General features: G+C 44.1%; 1 protein-coding gene across 4 annotated transcripts in view; it reads right to left on the bottom strand.

Annotated features, from left to right (window-relative positions):
• SEMA3B (semaphorin 3B) overlaps window positions 1–18847 on the bottom strand; it is a 427981-nt gene that overhangs the window by 35892 nt on the left and 373242 nt on the right. For all 4 annotated transcript variants that reach the window (XM_085625087.1, XM_085625088.1, XM_085625086.1 and 1 more), the window contains 2 exons: window positions 3375–3517; window positions 425–542 (listed from right to left, as the gene is read on the bottom strand). In XM_085625087.1, the coding sequence (XP_085481213.1) occupies window positions 425–542; window positions 3375–3517 (261 nt within the window). The remainder of the gene's footprint in view (window positions 1–424; window positions 543–3374; window positions 3518–18847) is intronic.

Genomic DNA, 18847 nt, shown 5'->3' with positions numbered 1-18847 from the left:
CAGATGGAGAGAGCCAGGCCACCTTATTGTGCTGTTTCTTCTTTAGTGGTCCAAGGGCTCTCAAACTACGCACAGCCTTCTGGTAGTACTGTGTGCCAATTGATTGCTCAATCTTAGGTATTTATGGATTGATTCAGTTATCCATTTTGTGAGTATTCTAAAGCCTGAACCCGTCTCCAGTGGGCATCCGAGTGCTACATAAAGGTTGGAGCAGCACCTCGTAAAAGCATTGCAGATACAAACATCACAAGATAGTGAAATAAAGAAAATAATCAAAGATGCATTAAAAACACCATGAAATCTGCTTCTGTTGTAAATCCTTTCAATGAGGAGACCCTGCACATACACAGACCCTGCACAGCAACGAGTCATCTATGCATTTTATCTGATGTACCTGCCATTGGTGCCCTATTTACCCACTTACGTAGATCGTCAAAGAAGGTTTCTCCGCCCCCATCACTTCCGGGCACAGAGCACACCAGCCGAGCCTTGAGAAACGTTGTCCATTTGTTCACCAAGCTTCTCTGTCCGCCCAGATCATTCTGCAGAGGATCAGATTCAAAGAACTATCAGTTTCAGGGGGGGATACAGAGCACCACGAAAACAATAATATAACATCATATAATTGCCCCAACTATATTGGCAGTTTTGACCCGTCCGCAACCATGCTACAAAGGCAGATGTACACCATTTAGGATGGGGAAATGGGTATTACATGTGAGAAATAGGTTCACCAGAGATGGGTGGGTCTGTGGATTCAATATCTGTAGGCTCTCACTTCATCACGTGCATAGTTTATGTGGTTGAGCTTAAATGTGGAGTGCATGGAAATCATGTGCCCTATTAATGGTGTCTTCTGCAAGGGACACACTGCATTCAACACAAGTGGACGTCCCCTGAGCAAAATTAGAGACATTCAGTTTCACTCTCACTGGAGCAGCGCACAAGTCTGTGCTTCACAGACACGATAACCGTGTGGTTCTGTATGCAACATACATTTAGGTCAGCACTATACCAGAAACCAAAAGACAAAACTAATGTAGTTGGCGTCCCGATTTACCTAGTGCTAGCTTACCCCCTGCTCAGGATGCTTGAAATGGGTGAGGCCGATCCACATCCTGGTGGTCATGTATTGCCCCCTCCCCCCTTTTGTGTTGAGCTGAGCAGGGGGTAAGCTCGCACCTGGTAAATCTGGACGCACACTACCTTAGTTTTGGTTTTGTTTTCAGTCGAGCGCGATCAGGAAGTAGATATGGCCCCTACTTCGGGAGTATGGTCCACATCTTGTAGAATGTACATGTGACAGACGATGGGAGTTGTGATGTGTAATGGTGGCAACCTTTTCAATGGCCACGGCTTCCCACTAGTGACCACAGAAATACATAAGACTTGGCTACGATTAGCCATTTCCTTTATTCAGTTTAGAATGCCATGGCACTCATATATTTTTGCAACCCATCTCTCCCCTCAGGACCTGATCAAGCCTGGGACACTGGAGTTATCATGCTTTTGTGTCCCTCCATGACCGACAAGCAGCTAGCGTATCGAGTGAGGAGGGTGAAACTTGAATGAGAAAGAACAAAGCTCAGTTAACTCTACACCTGTGCAAAGGATGATTCAAAAAGGTGAGCGTACCTGGATCCATGAGAGCCTTGCTGTCCAGCTGGCCCTGACTGATTATGTAATTTGAACAGCCAGAGGGTTATTGACATGAAAGAGACATTCAATGACTGTGCCTGTGTTGAACCTGCACTGCTCTAGACTCCTCTGGCCTTTGAGTGGCTGATAGGAACTCAAGGGTTTTCCCTTTCCTCCTAGACCTTATTCTCTTGGTTGGTTATTTGTATTCCAGACTCCAGTATGAGTAAGGATTCTGGACATATAACACTTTAAAGTTATGGATAGACCATAGCCTTAACTCCAATTCCCCGAGCACAGCGAGAACCCCAGAGTCCATGAATGGCCAACCAATGATAACATTTAACTGTCACCAGCAATTTATTAGGTATAAGTCCCTAAATATTGATACCTTGAGACCTACAGTTTAGAGTTTACAGATTACAGATAACTTGTTACAGATTAGTGTGAGATGGGCTGGTCTCCCTTTGAATTGGGTTTAGTGTCCAATCTCCCAAAAGACCACCATTGACGTGTTGGCCACATTAACTAGAAATTTGACTTAGGATCAGTCCATTTGCATGCTAAAATAATATTTTCTCCATGTCAGTATTCAAGTTCAGTTACATGAGGTAGGGTTTTGGTTATTTACAGTGTCTTTATGACTTGAGGCAGATTCTTGCCTTGCTGGGCTTAATCCTCTTCTCCGCCCCACCAGGCTATTCATCTTTTCATCCTGGGTCACAAAGAAACCAGGACAAAGGCCAGATGTAGCATCCCATTCTTAGTACATTTTTAGAATTGTGTTTGCCATTTTGTTCTTTTTTTTATGAATTAGGTAATTGCAAACAAAGTCCTAGTAGGCGACGTGAGACTCAAAGGTGTCCAAACACAGCTGGGAACTCGAGAGCCACAAACTAGTATAACATTAACCAATCCTGATGTTATTCGAATTTGACATTCTTGCTGCACAAGCCCTATAAAGCATCTTAGGTTGGCACCTTGACCTAGATGTTACTACCAACTTATTCTTGGTATGCCCATCTTCATATTTAATGTCTTACTTATTGGTATTGTAAATAATAAATTAAAAAGTTACAATTTAAAAAACACTTCTCTTCGAACAGTGACTTCAATTATGTTGTTACTTCTTTTGTACAATGTTCAACACCTAGATTAAGCCTTGGTACCTTTAGGGGAGTCAAGTATAAAAGAAGACTACTTGACTGTACAATAGTACTCAATGCACTGTGACACCAGAGGTAAACTTCTGTTACCCACTAGAAAACTGGCACTAACCACTGGCTGCCTGTGGTTAACCACAACTCCGTTAGAGTGCTCAACTCTCTAAGGGCAGCGGTCAAATAGTGAAGACTTACTCTACGAGGCGGTTTGTTTTGGAACTCTTGAGGAACAAAATGGAGGCTTATTTACAGAGCAGTTAAGGTAGAGCTAGAAATACGCGAGGTAAGGATCAAGAGGCATTCCCAGAATGATGCGGATAGCCAGAACCAGCACAGTTTGTGGTGCTGAAGACAAAGCTTCAGGTGTTGGCAAAGAAGTGTAGAGGTCCAGTACTGGCACATTGGGTAGTGTTGCAGTTTGGGACTTTGCGGCGATTCTCAGAAGGCTTGTAGGTGCCGACTACCAGCACAGTTAGTGGTGTTGGAGATGAGGCTTGAGGTACACTGCCACATTACATACCTGACTGACCATCACAGTGCTACAAAAGTGAATGCATAAAATTCCCTTCTTACCCTGCAGACCTGTCCGATGCGGGAGTAAGATGGCTTCCCTGATCCCTGCCCCTCCACAGCTGTCTCCCGGAAGAAAAAGTAGATTTTGTCATCATCCGGGTTTTCACTCTCAGGGATCCAGAACACATTTACAAATCGTGGCTCTGTGGAAAACAAAAAACTCAATTAGAACCAGAGGTGGGAAAAACTGAGCAAAGCTGTCTCCATTCGGCTCTAGCATAGTGCCCAAAAATGCCAGCATTTTCTGAGACTGTAGAAATAGTTATCAAATGTGGGAGAATGAAATCTGCAAAAATTTAATTTTGTTTGCAGAATTATTACGGGAACCAGTTTGAAGAGTACCACATTTAATGGATTTCGGAGTTGTTTCTCAATCATTCTTAAAATATTTTTCACAGAAATTGGTATATTAAGAGGATTTGCTCAGCATAAATGGTATACTTCTAGGAATTCTTTGCATGTCTGTTAGCACAGTGCCACTGTGAAATAACGCTGCTCATAAAAGTCTGTGTCGGCTGAGATTTTTTTTCATGGGTGTTGTACTTGAATTTCTTTGCATTTTATCAGTGGCGGCTGGTTGGGCATGGTGGGGGGTGGAAAACAAAATAAAAAAGACTTACCTTTGGGTTACCAGCCGCCGCCTCTCCTCCGTCCGTGCTGTATCCTGCCTCCCGGAAGCACCCAGGCTCCCAGACTGCCCTAGCCAGCAGCAGCACTGTGATTGGTCTGCCGTGGTACGACGCTCAGACAGGGACTGGGAACCTGTGCATGTTCTCCTGCCACGCTGTACAATACAGCCGGATGAGAACATGCATAGTGCGCATGACGGTTTTGCCGGCCCAAGACGGCCAGCCAAAACGTCATGCAGACTTATGATGCAGCCTCCACTCCTCCCCCTGCTGGCGTCACGCGAGACGGGCACCGCCCCACCCTAACATGGAGCTTAAAGGCAGACTAAAAATAAAATAATAACGTTCTGATATCATTTCATTTTTACTTTGCTCTGCTCTTAGAGCAGTGGGGCGAGGCTCCTCTGCCTTAGCAGAGGAGCGTCCCCTGCATTTCATCAGCATAATAGAGCTGTTTGATAATTTTACACAATTACAATTAAAGAGTGTAAAATTTTGCATAATAAAATGTACTAAAAATAAATTGATGAATGACACAGGTCTGTTAGGATCCGTGTGCCAGTCATCCGGCCACGTTAACAGAACCTTGCTGCTAGCATGAGGACAGCAGATATCTTGCTTCTATGTTGGCCTCCATCCAGACAATGATGTCAAGGTCGAATCAAATGAAGCGCAAGTACAGACAGCAGAATTAAAATATTCTGTGCACAATTCTCAAACCATGACTTTCACAGTATTCACGCGGGCATTTAAACCCAAGCACTGAGGACATTTATAAAGTTTCAGGATTTCTTAATGACTTAGAAGAGTATTGGGAAATAGTGGCTTCAAAAGTTCCTAGAAGTGCTCACATGTGTCTCCATTGACATACACCAAAATGTACAAGTGTAAATTTGTGTTTTGTACCATTTTTTGTTTCTCCGAGAGGAAACTACTTCTCCGACGCAGAGAACTTCCATCTCTTACTACTCCATCATTTTTCGGAGTGTTTATGCCCATTCTCACCATTGACAGCTTCGGGGCGGGAAACTACCCACCCTATGAATCCTATCCACATCAGGATTTTTTTTCACATAGAAATTCCACAATACCTGAAGAATTTTTTGTAAGAAAATCTTATTTACGATAGCAAAATTTCCTCCATTCCTGAATCTGTGATTCACGTAAGAGAGTTTGTCCTCATAAAATTTCACTTAGATGCACAAACACCTCTTAGAATCAGCCCTTTAGTGGCTGGAATTCAGTGGCCGTGGGATGTGAAACCACAAAAAAGACAGATGGCAAAATGTAGGTAAAATAGGCAAATCGTAGTTAATGGTATATTTAACAGCAGAGACATCTATGGTCTAGAAAAACAGTTTAAAATCTCCAATCAGATTATTATGTATACTCATGGCATTGCAGTATTTAAGGGGATATATGAGGAAATATTTTTTGACCTTCCAATTTTCCATCATATTCGAACTAAGTCAGCAGTGGTGGCCATGAAATGTGCCATAAAAATAGATTCTGAGGAAAAGGTGAGAACGCTATGAGGAGAAAGTGTGGTTCTTTAAACCATAGGTTGTTCACACATTTTCTCATTACCCCGAATTTATTGTTGATGGAAGCCCTCAGTGGTGCGTATGTGACTGCAGCATGTCGTGACATATATGGACGAAATATACTATTGTTGCTCTACACACACGATTATTGTTGACATACTCTGTGCACAAGACAAACTGACAGCTCTTGGTTCACACTTGCAGTGTGGTCAAGGGCACTGTAGGTGGGGAAAAGTTAATGTTTATAAACTAATACTTGTAACGGATGTCAGTCAGAATAGGTACTAAAGTAAGACTCACGCATTCAAGAAATAACCCATTTGTACTTTAAAAGAGTTGAATTGAGAAGTATTCTAATTCCCAAAGTGAAACACAACCTACAAAAAAACTCATTTAAACTGACCAGACCCCTGGAACACCAACCTCTAACTCTAAGAACTTGAACGAGGATAGAATTCAGTGGGATATGTACCCATGACGTAATGAACATCACGCATTCAAGTGATGCCCATTAATATTAATTAATGAATATACATAAAACATTTCCAGGAAACCATATCTATATATACAGAATCTTAACAACAGGAGCAGCCTGTGCAGATAAGAGTGGTAGAGGATTCGACAGACAACCACGAGGGAAAATTAATGAATGAATTAATTTTCCCTCGTCGCCTTCTGCCAAACCTCCCCCCCCCCGCCTTTACCTGCACGGGCCTCTCCTGATTAAAAATACCAATACATATATTTTCAACGGTTTCAACATTTAAAACCTCACTCCTGCCTCTCACTCGTTTCCAACGATGCACACAAAAGTGGGCCTACCCATAACCATCTCATTTGAGTGTTACTACTACTACACTGGTACTCATGTCATTAAAATGAAGATGCTAGAAGGTTGAGTGACATCTACTGGAATTTGATGCTATGACCTGCACTATGAACATGTTTCTACGGCCAATGCGTTAATCAGCTTCACCCCACAAGTGCCAGATCCATGCCAGATTTTTAGAACAGCCAGTTGGTACATGATTCCCAAGCAAATTGCACATACATTTATCCTGTGTGCACATCCTCCCAATCTGGGTTGAAGTGTGGACCATATTGAAAAAACTGAAATAAGCTGAATGGCTTATGTCATATTAGTTCATTCAACATCACTGCACTATTCCGATTTGCTGTATCAACTTTGTAAAGTCGGGTGGAGGGACACTGCATTAATAAAATTACTACTTTATATTTGTTAAAACATTGTGGTGGTCTGACCAGCCGTGGCCCGTGCAGGTAAGAGCGGTGGGGCCAGGTTGGGGGGGGGGGGGGGGAGTGGATTTCGACAAACAACGAGGGGAAATTATTTATTTAATTTCCCCACGTGGCTATCTGTCTAAATCCCCCCACCCGACCTCCCTGCCCCACCGCTCTTACCTGCACGGGCCGCGGCTGGGCTGACCATTATCCTGACTAATCTTCCAACAATTGTCCTTCCTCAGTTTCTCCTGTAGACCATCTATTCCTCTCAGAGTTCATGTCTGACCGATTAGGTGGCAGCCCTGTGGATGGATGTGAGCTGATGCTTTTATATCAGACAAGTATTGGCCAGCACAGGTAACTAATTAGCTGGATGAATACTGTTCTTTATTTACAGATCACATGCAACAACTCTGAAATCGTGACTTTTAGTCATGTTGTTCCTCTGTCACATAGACACTGGCCGACCTTGATTTGGTATGGGTTGATTGACAGAAAAATAAGTAACTTAACTAGTCTGAGGTTTACATTCTCAGTCAAACCAGCACTGCCAAGTGACCTATTGGCTTTGCCAATGCTGTGCAGCATTGACAAAAAGAAAATGCTTTTAAAATGCATCGGCAACAAGCAAAATGCTTTTTAAGCTTTTTTCCTGATACTGTTCAGAATCGGCAAAAATGGAAACAAAAACATGACGACACAACCCATACATGAGCGAATATGCACCAGCATGCATTTGTGACAAGTGGGAGTTGTAGGACACTAAAAAATGTGTAAAAAAAATCAAAGAGACGGGGAGGAGGGGGTGGTACCACCTTTCTACTAGACAGACGCTTTCCTTCCCTGGTAACATCCATATCCCAGGACTATACCTACGACTGCAAGAAATCCTGCAGACTGAGATATAAACAATGGCAAAAGACATAACAGGGGTGGCGTGATGAGCAAAAAAATGATTGATTGAACCCAGATCTTTGTGACTGGGGTGAATGTTTGCATTGTTCCGCTTTCTGTCCATCATTTGTTCTTTTTGCTTTTGTAGCCCTATGTGGGAAGGGAATGCCTAGACGTGGGTCCCGGGCTCACTGCGCCACTGGACTCAAGCTAGCCTGGCTGATGAGGGCTGATACATGGACACTGGTCCGAGGATGCTTGTTTCCGGTCCAGGGAGAACTTGGCTTGGCAGTTCAGGGTGGACTTTTCCCATGAGGAGCAGGGTCAAGACTGATTTGCATATGGCTGGCTACAAACTGGGGTTGTGTGGTGAGCAAAATAACGACGGATTAAACCCAGATCTTTTTGCGTTGTTCAGAATTCTGTTCATCATTTGGTTTTTTTGCAAAAGACCTGCAAGCACGTCTGTCCGTGGAATTTACATACTTAATTAGTGCACATAGAGGACATGTTTTGAACACCTAAGTAGATAACAGAGCTTGAAAAGCCCCCCCCCCCTATTTAAAGGGACACTTTGTTTTTTCTCTACACCGGGAAAAGCAGACGAATATGATTTTGTTTAAGGCCCATTCATATTTAGATACTCTCATTTGTGGACGTTTTCAGTGAAAATACTATATTACCTATAGTTCTTTATCTGGTGATGATAGAACACACTGATGGAAGGCCAGAGATAAAAGGTGTTAGAGCAGCAAATTCAACTCTCTGGAAGTTAGCGGAACTGCAGTAGGTTTCATCTCAGACGAATGGCTGGCATAAGTAAATATCAAATACGTGGTACCTTTATGTCGCAGAATAAGTGACTATTTCTAGGTGAGCAATGTACAGCAGGAGTCCATAAGTGGAAGACCCACGCCATATTTTCAGGAGAACCACTGACCAAGTAAATGAGTGCAATTTAATAGTATACCAAAGTGTTGTATGTGCGCAATCTGAAAATGTGCCCTGGATTTGGCCCCTTTGAACTTATGTTTGACACTACTGCATTAGACGTTGTCCACAGAAAGTCTCAACTCCACTCATGCTAATTCAAGCTTGAGTTAAGGAATTAAGATACTCACTCAGTATTAAATATAAAATATGGCTACAACTATCTCTTCAATTGCAATAAAGGGGGCAGATGCAACTTGAGGAAAAAACATCTGACCAGTTACGATTGGTTTATTCTCCATCCAGTTGATGGCATATTTGTATGAGGGCATCGTTCTTCCAACATGGAGAAAAATGCGCTGGATCTATATGTGTGAAATGGTTACTGGTGTCTAATAATATGCATTGTTTTCATCATGTAATTTTGTTTCCCTTGTGTTTTTACTTTGCTTACATAGTTGAGTGTCCAAAAAACCCTTGTGCTGGAAATGCATCCAGTAAAATCCATTTGTAACTAGTTACCTTTAAATTCCTCCAAAGATCTTAAGGTGTATGGAGGGACTGCAGGGTTGTGGCCCAGCTTTGCACATCCCTTGCAGTAACCTTAAACGCATTGAGGACTGGGAAACATCTGGCAAGTATGTCAGCTGCAGTGCATCAACGCGAGGTGTTGAAAGCAAGACTTCATCATTTTAAAATCAATACAGAAGTAGGCACCTGGGGTCTGGTGCAGGTGTGAAGATTACAAGTGAATATCAGGCAGGACTTTAGAAATAGTGGTCTATGTGCTTCTAATCTGCCCGCACTCTCTGGATTTTGAGTGACACATTTTGAGACTAGCGCTACGGGCATGTGATGTTTCCATCATTCAGGTTGCAGAGATTCAGGTTGCAGAGTTAATGCTCTGGCACGGTACATCCTGGCAACTAATTAGCATAAAATGTAAGAACTAGGCAACAATACAGCATAGCAATAGGCACAGATGATGATTTAACCATGCTTATTACCCTTGAATGATCTTGGAATTACACATTTTTTAATGATGTATTTTATATATCTGGATATTTCTTAAAAACTGATAACGTGTTTCCTGCAGGGCCGGCTTTAACGCTGGTGGTGCCCGGTGCGACAATGTTTGTTGGCGCCCCCCCAGTGACCACCTCCACCACGCAGCCGCGGTCCGTGCAGGTAACAGCAGTGGGGCACAAAATTAAATAAATAATTAATTTTCCCTCTGCATTGTCCCTCGGAATCCCCCCTTACACGGCCCCACCGCCCAACCACTGTTACCTGCACAGACCGCGGCTGCCGCCACTGATTCCCTTACCAACCCCTTTTAACAGTGCCTCTCAAGTCTCCCTAACCACTCTATCTCAGATGCATTTAACAAGTCATATATTGCCACTAATACCAGAGTAGGGTGCCAGAGCACTTTGCATCACACATACATTACACAGAGAAAAGCAATCATACGTGTGTAAATCAGTGTATAGGAAATGTTACATAAGTCAGAGAACCAGAAGGTATTGGAGTGACATGTCATCCATACTGGTAGGCAGTATAGTTTGAGTGCTTGGTCTGAAGAAGCACAAACTCAGAATTTAAAATGGAACACCATAGTTGGGGGTTCTCTTTAATAATAAGAATCAATTTCTACCCAAATGAACCCTTTTTGCTACATTAATCTATGCTTTAAACTATACTTTGCAGTGTGCATGAAATTCTTTGATGACACTTAGTAGCTCACTGTTCTATAGTAGGATTTTAACTTATAACCTGCAAGTAACAAAAGGAAGCCTCATACAAAACCAGTAACCAACTGGCCTATTCACATTATATGCACTTTGGGATCTCCATGGTACATGTTCTTTACTGCAGGCATATTAACCCCCTCACTAGTTTGAGTCAAAACCAAAACTAGACAAAACTCCGATCTCTCTGCAGGAAGCACATTAATCACCGGAGTTATCTTGAAATTTTTATTGTTGCTTGGAAATTGCTGGAGGCAAGACACGCAGAAGCAGCTGCTTTTAAAACTATAAAACGTGCAAATTTGGTGCCCCCCGAAGTCAGCCCCCGGTGCAGTGGCACCGGTCGCACCGCCCTAGTGCTGGCCCTGGTTTCTTGGGATAGGTTTTAATCTTTGTATTCTAATCTTTCAATTACTCTGATGCAGCAAAAAGAGGTTGTTTTCATCTGATACATAACAGGTGAATTACTTTACTCCACAGCCTATGTTCACCCACAGCCTATGTTCACTGAATTACAATTATGAAAACATTAGCGAACTGTGGGGCGCATGCATCAAAGTAGGCTTTTGTGAGTCCTTAATTGCGATTATTAAGGAATCGCAATTAGGGACTCTCAAAAGCCTATGCATGTAGAAATCGCTATTAAAATAGCGATTTCTAAACATTCCTTAATTGCAATTCGCAAATTGCGAGTCGCAATTAAGGAATGGCTTCCCATTCATTCCTATAGGAATGAATAGGAAATTGCATGCGCAATTTGCGAATACCATTAGGTACTCGCAAATTGCGCATGCAATTTCAAGGGTGCAAAGGTGTCAAAATGTCACTCTGTTGCACCCCTGAAATTGTGATGTGCACCCATGTTACGCACACACATGCCCCAAGGGCATGTGTATGTGTAACCTGAAACCTTGAAAAATGGACTTTAGTGCCTTTTTCAAGGTTTTTCCAAAATACAGACCAGAGTAATTTCTCTGTATTTTGCGGCCCCAAATAGCGAATTCGCTATTTCTAAGGGGTACATGTATTGCATTTAAAGAATCGCAAATTGCGATTCCTTAAATGCAATCGCAATTTAAGAAATCACAATAAATTGTGATTTCTTAAATTGCGAGTGCCTTACACTTTGATGCATCGCAAAAGGCCTTTTTTGCGGGCGTAAACGGCCGATTTTTGCGAATCACACCATTTGCGCTCGCAAAAAACATTGATGCATGTGCCTGCTACTTTTTTTCTTTGTTCCTCTTACTGGTTATAATGTATATCGACAGAAATATATTCTGTTTTTCGCACATTATGAGTTATTGGTCAATAAACTTAACACTGTTATTTGGAACACTAAATAAATTTGCAAATATCTGTACTAGCATGCACTTTTGCTATTTGTTCTACCTGAGGCGTTCAGGCCGTTTATTTTACTTGAGTTTTGCAGATCAGCAAGTTGTTGTTTTACAAACATACCACAAAATGGCAGCAGAAATCCACCTGCTGCGATGCTCTATTCAGCTGAACATTCCTCTGATAAGGACGCCTCCCCTTAGTTCCAGTGCGCCGCTGAAGTAATTCCTGTTATAGCAACATTCTCCTGATAGCTTAATCTTTCTACGGTCCCAAAGGGATCCTCCCTATGTAAGTAAATGCAGCTGCACCTTCCCTGAAGTAGCAATGTCTCCCCGCACGCCCCCCTCCCGTGCTCCATTGACGCAGCCAGCCGTGCTCCAAGTGCAGGCTCTTTGGGCTGACGGAGATGAACGAGGCCAGAGGTTGAACTGATCACACGTCTCATTCTCAGAAGCGGGGGCTTCTCAGGAGAGAAGCAAGAGATGTCATACTCTGAGGTGGAAGTCTGCACTCCAGCTGTCTTTGGTGTTATTGAAGCTTTAGCTGGTCCGACCTCGTCCACCCCCCCTAATTTATGTGCTTAATTTATAAAAACAAATAAGTGCCGGGGCCCTCGTCAAGATGCCACTGCAGTTTGCACCACGCATTGCCACTATAGTTACACAACTACAAACCATCATCACACTACTACAAGTGTGACATTTCAGACTATTCAAGGCCGCCAAAGCTTTAAGAAAGGCTTGGGTGGCAGGTAGTTGTTTGTTAATTCAATAAACATTAAAAACAACAAATGTTTTTCTGCTCATCTTTACATCACACAAACATCGCCACCATGTGGCAGCTATCATAAGTGCAGATTCCGACAATTAAGTGACGGTGCCCAGTACCTGATACCACTGGCTCAAATTAAGAACTGCCTAATTTCCAGGCAATTTTCAGGCCGCATGTTGTGTGATGGCCAGAACTATTACTAAACTGGTAATTCCTCTATTAGCCTTTTGGCTGGAACAGTAATTCTGACCAACTCGTAATGAGATCATGTGTGTTAAAGAACCCTTCCATGTTTCTCCTTAATGGTCCCCGCAGAAGCTAGCTGCAGATATCGGTAGTAGATTCCATCGTGGGGGCAGGCCGTGACACAGCAGGCATTGGTGGCGTGGTAGGCCCTGGTACTGATAACCATTTTTCAGTTTTTTTGTTAGAATATCGTTGGCACAAATATCGTCTGGCAACAACAATCATGTTTTCAATATTGTTTACAAAAGAAGTGTTGCATGGAGTGTAGATTTTCTAAAACTTCCAATGTAAATGAGATTTAGGACATAATACCTGAAAGATGAGATCTTGGTTAGAATATTCAGGTACCACACCGTATTTCAACGCTTGATGCAAACAAAATTGATCTTGGCTGCCACACAGTTGGGTACAATAGGTAGCATCAGATATTTTAATGATTCCCCAAATTATGTGAATTTTGTTAACTCCTTTCATCTTCTAGCTCTTCCTGTGAAGTAACAGATTTGTTTACAGAGCAAGATCAACTTCTGCGACATCCGACAGTGGGGAGTTCTGGAGCCCGACCTCTGGTGTTTGCCTGGTGTCACGACTGATACGGATAGTCCATTGATACTGGAAGGCAACGTGGAGACCAGCTATATTGGGATTTCACTTGAATATGATGAACCTTGCTGGGGGATGGGGCAGAAGCCTGAAGTCCTTCAGGCGGCAGATAATTGTGGAGGAGACAACACCTGCTTAGACAAACTCTGACAGAAATACATGATAAATCACCAGAAGAATGAATGGTCATGTGGGCCAGTGGTGCTGTGCCCAAGAGAAATCAGAACCCCCTTTTGAGGGATAAGTCACACTAGCTTTTTGAACTTGGCAAAAATTGACACCACGGAACAACCATCAGCCTTTCTGCATCATGCTTTGGCAAGAGCGTGGCTACCTTGCCTTGACTTGCCTAAAAAATGATCGAACCAAGCGGGATGCTAACTTAGCAGCTTCAGCACCACTCCATGGCAATTAAGATATTGGAACTAAATGTGGAATGATTTGGCCTTCTAGCAATGAAATAATGCACTTGTGATCCCGCAGTATCACACTTAGGGACATTGTTGTCAAAGATGTAGGTTTCACATAATCCTTTGAAAGCCAGAAAAGAGGACACAAAATGTAGAACTGATTCTGTTCCCCAAGAAAAGATAACCCTTGCAGCCCTTGATGCAGTGTATGGTGCAGACTCTTGTGGTCTCCAGGGGTTGAGAATAACCTGCAGATAGAAAACTGTAGCACTTCCTTGCATTAACTGTAATTCACATGATAGGACCTTACGAGTGTAGTGCCATAAAACCTTCACAGAGCGAACCTGTGCTCTACAAATTCACCTGTTTTATTTGCATATGTCAGAAACTGATCCCTCGGCAGCACAGGCACACTCTCAGAAACCAACCACATGTAGGCACGTGGGGCACAGGACAGGCCAACCAACACAAGAACAGTAGAACTATTTAGACTGGTAATGGCAAACAAATAAGCTCTTCACCTTCCTGAAAATAACAGTTATTGACAATACCCTGGGTGAAAATAGAGTGGAAATGTAGGACTCTTGTCTTCAGTCAACAGAACTATGGAGTAGCAGCACAGAATACATAAGTAACAGTGCAAAAACAAAGGAAAGGGGGAAGTGCAAGCCAGAGGAAGTGATGGCAAATCTTTCGGTGGTGTATATCCTGCATCTGGCTTTTTGTATTGGGAAGAATCAGCCTAGGATGTTTCAAGTGGTCGGGGCAGGATGCCTCGAGCAGCCTGGGCGGGATGCCTTGACTAGTATGGAGGGATGTTTTCAGCGGAACGGGCAGGATAGCTCGACTGGAATAGGCAGGATGCCTCATAGTGCATGCGAAGGCAGCCTCAAGCGGCATAGAATCATGCCTTGAGCTGCATGGGTAAAATGCCTCATGGGCATGGGTGGGAAACCTCAACCGCCATGGGTAGGATTACTCCACGGCAAGAGTAGGACGCCTCCAGCAGCAAGGGCAGGTGAGAAGCATGGGTGGGAAGCCTTGAGCAGAATTAGGAGATGCCCTGAGCGACATGAGCAGGATATCTTAAGGTGCACGAAGAGGATGCCTTGAGCGGTGTGGGTGAAATGTCTTGCAGACCACAGGTAGGATGCCATTTCTACAACCCTGTAGACTGTAAATATGCATAGGAGGGCCTGCGAGGGAACATGGGGGACTGGGAGGCGAGAGCTGCAGCATTGAAGGAGTATGCAGAACAAAGCTTTAGAAACGCCACCATCTACAGTGATGCCAAGAAGGAGCAATTCGATCACCTGCGCCGAAGCAGATTTAAACCTTCAGGAGCCCGGCTTGAAAGATCTAAATGAAACCATCCAATGTATAGATCAAACAGTTCTCTTTACCCAGTCCTGCATCTCTAACAATCACCAACAATAGGCATTCTAGAATGCATGTTTGTTTGACAACCTCATTGTGGATTTTGAGACGTATTGTGGCATCATTCACTGGATGGCCCCTTTTTAGGTCTCGCCTACGCAGCGCGCATGCACTGCATAGGAAAAAGACCTGTAGAAATCGATCCAGTTTTGCAGGCAATAACGTACACACGTTGCATTGCTTTGAATGGCAACGCGTGCACTTTTGGCGATTCCTTTGCAGGAGCGAGCGGCTCCATTTGTGTTAGCAATTATCGTGCTCGCTCCCGCAAGGGAAACGCTGCCTGCTCTCGGCAGCACTCCCCCCCCCCCACCCCCTACTTGCGAGAGGCGCGCATGCTTGTTTTACAGAGGTGCAGACCCGGAACAGCCCTGCTACCGAAGAGGCGCAGGGGCCCGAGCAGGGTGAAGGTTAGCACAGAGGCCCTCCTTCAGAGTCTATAAAAAGTGAGTGCCTTCCACAGAAATATCTCGCTAACTCCAACCTAGACAGTACCGGGGCCCTTCTCAGCACACTGCCACTTTCTTCAGCCCCAACATCATACCATGCAATTCATTCAGCTATATAGCTAAAGCACACCGACTCTTATTCTATTACTGCCTGTTTTTAATCAGATGGCAAGAACTGCTATGATCCCCTAAGAATTATGAGAACATTGCACCCCCCCCTCAAAAAGCTGCTAAGCAGGCGGCATTTCTGGGTGGGAGAAGAGCGTGGCAGTGGCACAATTTACATAAAAGCAAAGCAGCAGGACTGCCCGGAGGATGATACAGGGACCCTAATACTACGCCACTCTAAACACACTTTGTAAAAAGAGCACAGCGTGATAAGGGGGTGTTTGTCTGATAATATGTTCGTCATGAGATGACGTGTCATCCCCCACGCCCCTGTCCCGTGCGTGTGAATGAGGCGCCGCCCCATCTTCATGTCACTTTGCGTACTTCGGCACTGTCCGGGTTTTATACGACAAATAAAGAAATGAAAACGCGAGGAGAGAAGAGATTCCGACAGACGTCAGCGGCCTGTGCTGTGAGAGGGCATCCCTGCGCCATCTGTGAACAATAACTAACCCCTTCACAAATCCCCCATTACTGCAGCCGGGATTACCACGACACATCAAGGCTCGGGCACGTTTAATAATTTAAGAGCGCACAATTCACAGGTTTTGACACGGCTTTTGGAGAGACAAAACGTGCACACCTAGCCGAGTTGTGTCCAAAAAAAGCCCTGGTGGATGCAGTTCATATTACCCTGATGTTGGCATTTTTACCTTTGCGCTGTAACATCACACCCCGCACTGCTCCCCTGACCTTGGCGCCAAGAGCAGACACGGCCGCGAGCTCTGCACAGACCTGCGCGAGGCGGCTTCTTAAAAGATACGTGTCCAACAAGCATTGGCGATGCCAGTAGGGCTGGCTTTAAATGAATGTTGTATGGAAATGTGAAACATTACAAGTAAATAGGATATGTATTTATGTGGAAACAAAAAAACTGTAGACTAATATTGGCGTAGGTTGAAAGGTCAGGTGACGGCTGCACTGTCGAGCGACAGCTAAAAATCCATTTGGGTTAATGTCTACCCTCAACCCATCTGTGCTGGTGCCAGAGAAAGACAAACACCACAAGTTATCTAGTTATCGAAGACACTTTTACAGCATTACAATGTCATGTGTGTACCCCTGAAAGTTCAAGCTCAGCCTGCTGGATAAACAAAATGATAACAGCTAGTGGAGGGAATGCACTTTTTTGTGGAAGCACACAGCGTCTGTCCAATCAAGACATGTACTCTTCGATCCCCAAATGTGGGTGGACCCAAAGCCCCTCTCTAGTGATTCTCACATAATTGTCTAGTGACACCTGCACTATCACGCCAGATCATAATCAAGTTAAAAGAACATCCAGCATGAAGAAAAATGAAACTGTATTACTTTAATAGTTATCTTTTGACCCTGTGCGGTTTTATTAAGGTGTGTGGTTGACATTTATAGCTTGCTTTTATAGAACTTGCAGCGTTGGAGACCGTGACCTCTCACACACCCATTAAAGGGGCCGACCACTGAATGGCACAATAGGCACCAAAACTCAAGGTGACATCATCAAACAGAACATTCTAGAATGCCTGTTGTGGGCGCGTGCTATAAATACAGGAGTGTGTGAAGAGAGCTGTATCTTTAACCTTGTCATGAGCTGACAATGAGTGGAGCTATCAATGGTGCAGCTGGTGCAGTGGCACTGGAGCCCAAGGATGTGACGGGCCCACTTCACCAAGACTCGTGTGCAGTTTTCTGATATCCTGCTAGAGATGAGGGGTTCAACTTCCCTTGCATTATGTAATTAGAAGTGTAGGGAAACCCAACCCGGTCGTCAAGTGCTGAACAGCAAGCACACAAAAAGCAAGCAGGCCATCGTGCAACCAAACAATATGTTGAAGTACAAAAAAAATTAGAATAGTCCTCCAAGCAATGACAGGAGACAACAAGCTTTGGCAACACCAATAATCTCGCATGTGCAAGAGCAACTGGCTTTGCTAATGTGTTTTAGCTATGTTGTACACCAGCATGGCTGTTGTTCAGCATGGCTAAAAGTTAATGGCTTAGAGGAAAGTCGCGTGGAGTGTCGTAGAGTGGAATGGCGAAGAGTGGAGTTCAATGTTGTAGAGTGGAGTAGCAGAGAGTGTTGTGTATTGGAGTGACATAATGTGGAGTCGCGTAGAGTTGCATACACTGGAGTGGCATAAAGTAGAGTGGGCTGTTGTAGAGTGCATTGGCGTAGTGTCTCGCAGAGTATAGTGGCGCAGAGTGCAGGGGCATTGAATTCAGCAGCATACAGTTCAGCGTCGTAGAATGCAGTGGTGTAGATTAGAGTGGTGCATAGCAGAGTGCAGTGGCGCAGGTTAGAGTGGCGCAGAGTAGAGTGTCGTCAAGTGCATAGTGGTGCGGAATAGAGTGGAACAGAGTTGAGTGATGCACAGGGCAGTAGCGTTAAGTCGAGTGGCATAGAGAAGCAGTGGTGTAGAGTGCAGAGTGGAGTCGAGTGGCATAGAATGGTGCAGAGTAGAGAGCATAGAGTGGCGCAGAGTATAGCGCAGTAGAGTGCAGTGGCATAGAGTGAAGTAGAGTAGAGTACAGTTCAATGGCAGAGTGCAGTGATGTAGAGTGTCGGAGAGCAGTGGAGTGGCGCAGAGGAGAGTGGAGTGACAAAGTGTAGAGGTGTAGAGTAGATTGTTGAAGAGTAGAGTTTAGTGGTGTAGAGTGGAATGGTGCAGGGTACAGTACAGTTGCAAAGAGTGGCATAGAGTGTAACTGCATAGAGTAAAGTGGTGTAGAGTGCAGTGGCGTAGAGTGCAGAGTAGATTAGAAAGGCATACAGTGTGTTGGCGTAGAGAGCTGGGGCATAGAGTTGAGTTCTAAAGATGAAAGTGCATTGGAGTAGAGTGTATTGGCATTGAGTGCAGTTGCATAGAGTGCAGTATTGCAGAGTGGCGTAGAATACAGTGGCATAGACTGGAGTTGTGTAGAGTAGATTGGTGTGGCCTATACTGGAGTGGTTTAGAGTGCAGTGGTTTAGAGTGCAGTGGTGTAGAGTGGCGAAGAGTGCATTGGCATGGAGTAGAGTGGTACAGGAGAGAGGTGTAGCGTGAAGTGGCATACAGTGCAGTGGTATACAGTGGAG

This window comes from Triturus cristatus, chromosome 9 (genome assembly GCF_964204655.1).
Source record: "Triturus cristatus chromosome 9, aTriCri1.1, whole genome shotgun sequence".
Classification (NCBI taxonomy): domain Eukaryota; kingdom Metazoa; phylum Chordata; class Amphibia; order Caudata; family Salamandridae; genus Triturus; species Triturus cristatus.
The sequence above is the reverse complement of the archived record's forward strand: the minus strand, read 5'-3'. Positions and strand labels throughout refer to the sequence as shown.